This window comes from Sinocyclocheilus rhinocerous, unplaced genomic scaffold (genome assembly GCF_001515625.1).
Source record: "Sinocyclocheilus rhinocerous isolate Xijiao unplaced genomic scaffold, SAMN03320098_v1.1 scaffold549, whole genome shotgun sequence".
Lineage (NCBI taxonomy): Eukaryota > Metazoa > Chordata > Actinopteri > Cypriniformes > Cyprinidae > Sinocyclocheilus > Sinocyclocheilus rhinocerous.
Genome location: NW_015664999.1, coordinates 297,871 through 306,495, shown reverse-complemented (window position 1 = coordinate 306,495; position 8,625 = coordinate 297,871). Strand labels below are relative to the sequence as shown.

General features: G+C 36.5%; 2 protein-coding genes across 5 annotated transcripts in view; both read right to left on the bottom strand.

The window, feature by feature from the left end:
• LOC107730773 (uncharacterized) overlaps positions 1 to 1,623 on the bottom strand; it is a 19,407-nt gene extending 17,784 nt beyond the window's left edge. For all 3 annotated transcript variants that reach the window (XM_016541705.1, XM_016541706.1, XM_016541707.1), the window contains exons 1-2: positions 1,326 to 1,623; positions 1,145 to 1,236 (exon numbers count right to left, since the gene is read on the bottom strand). The gene's annotated coding sequence lies outside the window, so the exon portion shown is untranslated. The remainder of the gene's footprint in view (positions 1 to 1,144; positions 1,237 to 1,325) is intronic.
• Positions 1,624 to 2,346: 723 nt separating this feature from the next.
• Positions 2,347 to 8,625, bottom strand: part of cpt1a2b (carnitine palmitoyltransferase 1A2b) — a 33,292-nt gene continuing 27,013 nt past the window's right edge. For both annotated transcript variants that reach the window (XM_016541703.1, XM_016541704.1), the window contains exons 15-19: positions 7,090 to 7,218; positions 4,605 to 4,760; positions 4,142 to 4,255; positions 3,969 to 4,061; positions 2,347 to 3,436 (exon numbers count right to left, since the gene is read on the bottom strand). In XM_016541703.1, the coding sequence (XP_016397189.1) occupies positions 3,326 to 3,436; positions 3,969 to 4,061; positions 4,142 to 4,255; positions 4,605 to 4,760; positions 7,090 to 7,218 (603 nt within the window). In that variant the 3' untranslated portion in view covers positions 2,347 to 3,325. The remainder of the gene's footprint in view (positions 3,437 to 3,968; positions 4,062 to 4,141; positions 4,256 to 4,604; positions 4,761 to 7,089; positions 7,219 to 8,625) is intronic.

The following is an 8,625-nucleotide window of genomic DNA, read 5'->3' as shown; positions in this document are numbered from 1 at the left end:
CAACAGCAAAACCACCATACCCTGTAAACTCAATAATAATAATAGGCCTAATTTAATTCCGTTTCTATTTTCAGAGTGATTAAGAGGTGCAAAGAACTATTTATTTAACTTTTAAACTTAAAATGGTCTTTTCTGTTCTGTGTTTCTTTTTCAAAACTGCGTCACGGCATTTGCTGCTATCAATACAGAATACCGTTTCGATACATGTCTCAGCAAGGAGCACAGCCCGATTAAAAGCCGTGCTCCATGTGCCCCTTTTATACTTTGAGCACCTGCCCCTCCAAAGGTCTCTGCCCAGCCCTGCTCAAAAGCACGTGCAAATGATACGTTCCGTCATCTGTTATCGTGTTATAAGCGCGGAACCCGCGGGAATGAGTATAATTGTTATTAATAGCCGCAATCCCGCGCCGAAATTCAAGTTCTGCTCTGTGTTCTCTGCTAATAACCCGACTGTGAATGATGCGAGCGGCATCACTATGTTGTCACTGAGAAGCTGCAGCCGTGGCAGGGATGATTTTTTGGTGTGCCACAGGGCAGAACAACAACGCGCTACTTGTTTCTTTTCCCCTCATTTTTTCCAATTGACGGAAATCCTTTGTAGACTCGCTGCAATTAACGGAAATCCGTCGTAGCGACGGAGAACTTTAATCCCTGTAAGTATCAGCCAAGTGTGACTCTTTTTTTTTTTTTACCTTTAACATATCCGAATCATGTCCATGATTTTTTTGTGTGTTCACATAGCTAATGCAACAAAAGTCACCAAGTGTCAAGCGTAGAAGGAATGCCTACTGCCTAAATAGGACAGGATTGAAATCTGGCGTCACGCAGAAATCCAGCATTTGTGCTGCCAAACACGTCCACGTGGACCTCGCAAGCGGATACGACACTAAACCGGTGAACAACTTCCCACGGCGCTATGCCACTTTAATACCGATGCCGCCAACAGAGGACAAACAATTTTGGAATAGTAATATAACAGACTACCCTGGCTATTGGCTATTTAATACATTTATATTTTGTATTAATATTTAACAACTAATAAAATACATTTCATTTTTATATTTTATAAGAATAAAATCCCAATGGATATTTTGGTTTGAAAACCATACATACATCTCATAGCACACTCAAACGCACATCTTACCTTTCAGCCGCCTCGTCTTGGTCTACAACATACTTTCGTTTTGCAGCTTCAAGCAACGAGCCCCCTTGTGCTGCAGGGAGTTTAAAATCCCCCTAAGATACCAGGCAGGAGAAAGTGACCAAGTGGGATGTCACAGTGTTTATTCAGAGTAAACGACGTTATCATGTAAGCGTGGGCTTACCGTGCGAAGTGTAGCGCTGTTTTGAAACCAACATGGTTCTGCAGTTAAGAGACCAGTTTATGTGCAGTCGCTTATGGACTTGGAGAAAGTCCCCACCCTCTTTCATCTCTGCACTGTTTGCTTTAGGACATACTATAACCAATAAAACGGAGGGTGTTTCACCCAGCAAGCAATAGTCGTCATTTCAACGTCTCGGTTAAGTATAGACCCGATATAGTCCGGCTATGTGTATCCCACATCTAGCCCAAATAACCCTGAATTTGGTTTCATGTCGTTTTTGGCTAAATAACTTGAGATGTATGATATTCCATCATGTAAGCAAAGTAACAGCGTGCGCAGCTGCAAGTGACGTAACTGTGACGTCTACTCTAAATTGGTCTATAGCCAAGCCGTTAAAATTGGTCACAGATTGCCTCGATTTCGCCGGGTGGGCTAAATAAGAAGCTGCGTGGGCGAAAATTACATGTAAACAATTTTAAGGCTAATTTGGCTATGCTCATCGCTGGTCTGGTTACTGGTATAGGGCTATAGCCAAACCGTTAAAATTAGACCACAGATTACGTCGATTTCGCCAGGTGGGCTAAAAGCAGACTACACGTAGCCCGTCCAATTTAGAGCGAAATCGTGGCTACATATAGACCATGTCATAAAATGACACTTATATATTTGTAGATATTATTGACACTGCTAACATGATGGGATATCAACCATCTCATGCGCTGCCTGGCCCAAAACTACAGTGAATCAGGTTTGACTATAAGTAGGCTACAGATAGCCGCTCTGACTACGAGCTTAATCGTGGCTACGCACAGGCTAAGCATTGAAAATGTCAAAGAAATGAAACCAAACACCTTGTAAACGCATGTACTTATGTTTTCCTGAGATGTTCATATACAAGAGTCCAACTGAAGCAAAGCAAATATAAATGATAATTACAAATTACAGTATAATTGAATATAATACAAGAACATTTCAATAATGTTACTCATTCTGTAAAATTATTAAGTATCAGAAGTGGCACATTTAATCTCATAATTTATTTATATTGCATTAAAAAAAACAAAAGCCATATCTTTTCAAGAACATCTAATGCATTACTTAAACTGTGCTGTATCATACATCAGCTGTCTAAGCAAGCAGATTCATCAATATTCATTTGGCTTTAACAGACACACATTCAACCAAGGCTTTAACAGAGTTAATCAGAGTCTTTGTGGAAGTTGATCCATTTAAAATCTGTAAAGAGATTCATGGACCATGCTATCTGCTATGTCATTCCTGAACTGGTGAATTTGATAGGTTCATGCCTGTACAAATAACATCACTACATAGATTACTTTTTTCTCTTTCAAGGTTTGTCAGGTTAGCTTGGCCCCACGCAATTTCAGGGGACCCTATGTCAGTTAAGCAAAGGACATTGATATGAATGGGAATGCAAAAGGATAGCTTTTTCCGAGTATTGTAGACTTCTTTGGTAACTTTGGTAAGCTTTCAATCATCCATTTCTTAAACCATCTTACATCATGGAGGAAGGCTATAGAAAAACGATTTTCATCTGAAGTACCAGAAATAACATTATTATTAAAGCTGCCGGTTTTTTTTTTTTTGGCTAACTTCCACCAGACGAATGCTGTAGTTTCAATCACACAGTCTTTCTTCATAACCATACCCTGTAATGACACAACTACAGATTTCAGCAAATGTAAACACACACAGTAGTTGAGTGGCCTGACACCGTTTTGCTGTTTAAAGAGCTGTCAATCAGACAGACAGATGCAATTCTTCAGCACACCAATTTCAGTGATTTATGACAGGTATACAGTAAAACTGGTGCAGCAGCAATTAGCAAAACCAGAAACCCTACTAGTTATTTTCAGCACTGACACAGATAGATCCACTATATCACAAACTCAAACCCAACAAACATAAAAGAATAAAATAAAATGCACAAATAATGACATAAATATGAACCCATCTTCAAACAAACACGGCAGCAGGATTTATGACCGTTTGTCAGGGTTGGCTTTTGTGGCTTCCTTGAAGTCTGGGTTCAGCAGAGTCATAAGATCCATCATGGCTTGACTGATTTGAGACCCAAACTTATGAGAGTCCTATAAACAAGAAAAATTAACATTGCACTTTAATTTAATATGCTACATAATCATAGCATTATGAAATAAAATCACTTATCTTTCAAAACAGGACACCAAATGCCTGTTAAATATAAGAATAATAAATCTTGAAAGTTAAGCCTACTCTACAGTAACTGAACTTACAAAAAAAAAACACAAAAAAATGCACAGAACAAACAAGATGCATAAAACAAAGATATAGACACAAAAAAACAAACAAAAGATAATTTGCTCTTTTATTTTATATTATAAATAAATCATTTTGGATTAATAATATTATTTAAAAATAGGAACTGTATGAACAATATTCATATACGTCAGATTTATTACTTTTTTGTCTTTTGTACTTTGTACTTTACTTATTTTAACCGCTTTATATACATTACAATATGTCAGTGTATTAAAATGATCTTGATGCAGCTTCATAAAAAAGGCAAAGGTAATTAATTGATCTGAAAGGGCAAGCATGATTTTAAGACTGTGTAATGATGTAGGGTTGTTTTGCTCTTACAGTCTCTGTGCAGGAGTGCTTGCAGGACACATGGAAGTTAATCATTTCCTCGCCCATAATGATGTAAGATACACCATAGCCATCATCAGCCACCTTACACAGGAACAAAACATGAACACAGTGAACGCATGAGTGCTTCTACCTGTTTATGTGTGTGTTGATCAGTTACTCACCGGACCAAAGCCTCCTCCCAGCGAGATGAACTCAGGATGGTTGACCAAATCAAACAGCTCCATCTGTTGCACAGGGGTCTGAGAGGTGGAGAGGCGCCAGGGCTCTGACAACACCTGCAAGTCCCATACAGCCACACACACAAATGAACCAACAACTTCATGCACACGCATCCATTTAGCCATAAATGCCCTTTACATCACACATTAACATTTTAAACAAACAATCAGCTACCAAATTAATGTTTATGCACTAGTTTAGTTAGAGAGTGATTCATTTTATTCTTTGAAGTTATTAAAAGACATCTTAGGATTGTTTGAAGACTCATTGGTGGTTTTTGAGAGGTCAAAGATAAGATCTTTGAAGAAAAGCATGTTAAGACATTTTTTGGGGTGGTTTATCAAGATGATCACATCCATGACTGCACAAAATGAACCAGTCTCCCCAATACAGACAAACACTAACCTCTTTAAGGAAAGGAGACTCTACCCCCAGGTATTTTGAGACCACATATAGGCAAAAGAGGTGCCTGTCAATGCCAGATCCAGTCATGGCCAGACGGTAGAGGTTCTGATGCTTCTCAGAAGCCTTTCGGAACAGCTTGCGGCAATGTTCTCTGTCCTATGAATAAAAATCAGGCAAAATGAAATAACTGCCATGCGAGATTTTACATGACAGTGCAAAGTAATTATGGAGGGCTGTGGCATAAAATGTAATAAAATGAAGAACTCAACTATCAATGTATTCAAATAAAATAATAAAATGTTTAAAAATGTAATTTAATTATACAATAAATAATAAAAGAATTTTTGCATGCAAACTTTAAATAGTATTTTTATAAAGTATTTACAAATACAAATTGCTTTTCTTTATTATTTAGCCAAATTATTTTCTTTATCAATTAGCCAATCAAGTTATAAAACAGGGCCCGTATTCGCAAAACATTTGATCTTACAACTAAGAGTTCTCCTAAATAGCAGTAAAAGTTTTTAGCTAAGAGTTTTCTCTTAAAACCTATTCACAAAGCTGCTGAGACAAACTTTAGACAGAAGGAATAGACAGAAGTCTTAAGCTAAGAGTAAGGGGGCGGGGTTGACCTCGTTGCTATGGATGATGTCAGCATGCTTACTAACTATGCACACAGTGATTGGCTGATAGTCTCTGTCAGAGATTTATTCATAGAAATATTGTAGAGCGCAATATTATGTTGCCATATTCGAATAAAGGTTTAAAAATAAAAAACTGTTAATTGCCACATTCAAATAAAGATTTTAAAATGCTGGATAAGTGTCACTACTTATACAAGTATATGTTCAGCTTATTGTCAGCCTCTTACACGTATGCTTCTCATAATTAGTGAATATGCATATACACAGCCTTTTAATTAACAGAGTAGAATAATCATGGCTGATAGTAAGACATGCAAACAAAAAAGAAAACCAAACTGGACGCAAGAACAGCTGTTACTTCTTGCCCAATAGGTTAATGAAAACAAGCATATAATCAAAGGAAAATTTGGAGTTGGGATAACCTCCAAAACCAAAGGCGATACCTTTTTAAAAGGTCATTATCATCAAATGTTTCTAAAATATTTACATTCCCATGCAGATTGCCGGCAACAGTCATTTTAGGATAGTTTGTGATTTGGTCTTAGTGACTTAGGAGTCCTCTTCATTACTCCTAACGTTTCACAGATTTAGGAGCTAGTTTTAGAGCTAAAACGCTTTGTGAAATACTCTTAGAGCAAAAATTTAGGAGGCCTAAATTTAGGATTGACACGCCCATTATTTTTAAGATTTTCTCTTAAATCGGTGAGTTATGAGCTACTTTTAGCCCTAAGACATTTTGTGAATACGGGCCCTGGGCCCGTATGTATAAAACTTCTCAGAAATGCTCTTAAGAATAGTCTTAAGCTTTGACCTCATTTACAGTTAGAGCAATGATGTGAACATGAGTTCCATCAGTAGGTCCAACAACTCCAGGAAAGCCCACAATCCTCACAAAAGTTGTTTTTGCCATATATAGATCAGTGAACTCACCTTTATGAGGTCATCTAGCAACATTAAGTGACCAGTTTTTTCTTTCAATTGAAAGCAGTTGGCGACACTGGTCAGTGTTTTTTTTGTCCTTTGTATTTTAACGGTTTAAGTGAAATGTGGGATCATAAAAAAAAATCAAAACATCACTTTTGGCCACTGTTGTGTTTGCTTGGTTTAGTGCCACAATATGTAAGAACCTGCTTACTGTGTCATCACCGATTACAATTAAGTTTGTATTGTTTTATCAACTCCATATTATCATATAAGTCCAATATATTTTCGCTGTAAAGTGTTTGTCTCCTCCTTTTTGCTGCCATCTTGTTACTCCTAACTAGGTTAGGAGACCTCTCCAGCTCTCTTAAATAATTTAGGAGCTGAGACCTAGTCTTAACACTTAGGAACCTTTATGAATCACTCTTATTCTTAAGTCTAGGAATAAGAGTAAAATTACGTCATTCTTAGAATTTTGACACACTTAAGACTAAACTTTTACATTGAGCGGCTTTATACATACGGCCCCTGGTCTTTTTTTGACCATTTGAAAAGTGATTTATTAGTTTATTTTATTTATTACATTTAACTACATTTTTAAACATGAAATAAACAGTTTAAATGTCTATTTATTCGTCAGTCATATAATATTTTTATTTTTGAACTAATAAATTGATCAATTATTTCTTCATTTTTATTTTTAGGTGGCATTCCTCCACTGTTAATCCGTGCAGTGCTGTCAGTAACAGAGACGGAAATGGAAGAATTGTTGGATTTCAGCTAGCTCCAGTCACCTGAGGCATTCTGATAAAAATCTATGTGAAATGTACACTGCTGACAGGGTTTCAACAGTTCCTTCTTTAAAAAGTACCCGAAAGGTAGAAGGAAGAATTTTAAAGAATTCAAAGTAATGACATAACCTCTCCTGCTTCCAGTGCGAGGACAAAGGCACAGCTTTCATTGGAGCTGGATCGTACGGTCTCAGTGCGACCCTCACGAAACAGACGAGTCATGGAGGCTTCATAAGTCAGACAGAAAGTCCCTCTATCCTAAAGGTCAAAGAACAAATGAGATAGTGGTCTAGAAAACAACTTCCTGTGTAATTCATATTATATTAATTTTAGCTGTACTGCAAGCAGAATGAGAGTATGGACACATAGTGGGGGAACTATGACGTCACTTTGTAGGCGGATCGGCTGTTAGCATTGTACTGGGTCCCTCGACAAAAAGCCTATAGGATTTTTCAATAGGCTTTTGACTTTTATAAAGACGCTAAAAGCAACTTTCAGTAAAGTCTAAGACTGATTCTTAAGTGTTGACTGAGGTGACACTTAAGTGTTGTGAACAATAGTGAGCCTGCTCATGTAAAGTCACAGCAGCACAACAGCAATCATTTAATTAAGACTGAAATATTTTAATTTAAATGTATTTTTAAATGCTTTGCATTGTGCAAAATTATCACAAATTATTACTAATGCTTTGTTTAATGGTATTTCTCCTCATTTACAGTTAGAGCAATGATGTGAACATGAGTTCCATCAGGGTTCCCTCGACAAAAAGCCAATAGGATTTTTCCATAGGCTTTCGGATTATCGCAAAAAATAAGCTCTGTGTTCAACCATAGTTCATGAAACTTACACGTTTTGTCCTTCAAGATAATCTTCACAAAATAATATAACTTTTATGAATTTTGAAGCCTAAATAAAAGCGCCAGAACTTAAAAGCTAAACTTAGGCTATAAACTAACTACAGCACCGTCGCTTGCCTTCAACGTCACCACCACCATGCTCCCAACAACTTTTCAATAAGTTTCAAACTTATTTCAGTGAAAAGGATTTCCTCTGTATACTGTAACTGGAATAAATATAAAACTAGAGCCAAACTAAAACTGAAATGAGACATTTATAATAAACAGTATAGTGAATAAATGGAATAATCATAACTAAAGGACATATGAAGCACGTATTTCTGTACATTTCGACATAAGATGCAATAAAAGTTAATAAATCCTTGATTAATATGAATATTTAATTAAAAACGTGTCTCCACGTACTATTCAATAAAATTCTAGTGCCTGTACATTTCGACATAAGGTGCAATAAAAGTTAATAAATCCTTGATTAATATGAATATTTTAATAAAAAACGTGTCTCCACGAACTATTCAATAAAATTCTAGTGCATTTAATCTATTAAATAACAGCAGAGTGAGCGAGTTTTTGGATATGGTAAGATTAAACTTATTTTAGTAAATAAAGTACCACATTTCAGCTATCATTTTGTTAGGGTGGGTACACAAAATGTTATTTTATCCTTGCTTCTAGGAAATCCTCAATCTATATGCTCCGTAACAGCTTCATGTGGCCGTAAACATTTAAATTTAATGTGGCTTTAAGCACTATGCATCGTTTAAGTTTCACTTTCACCGCGACTAAGCCGGTAAATGTGGTGTTTACA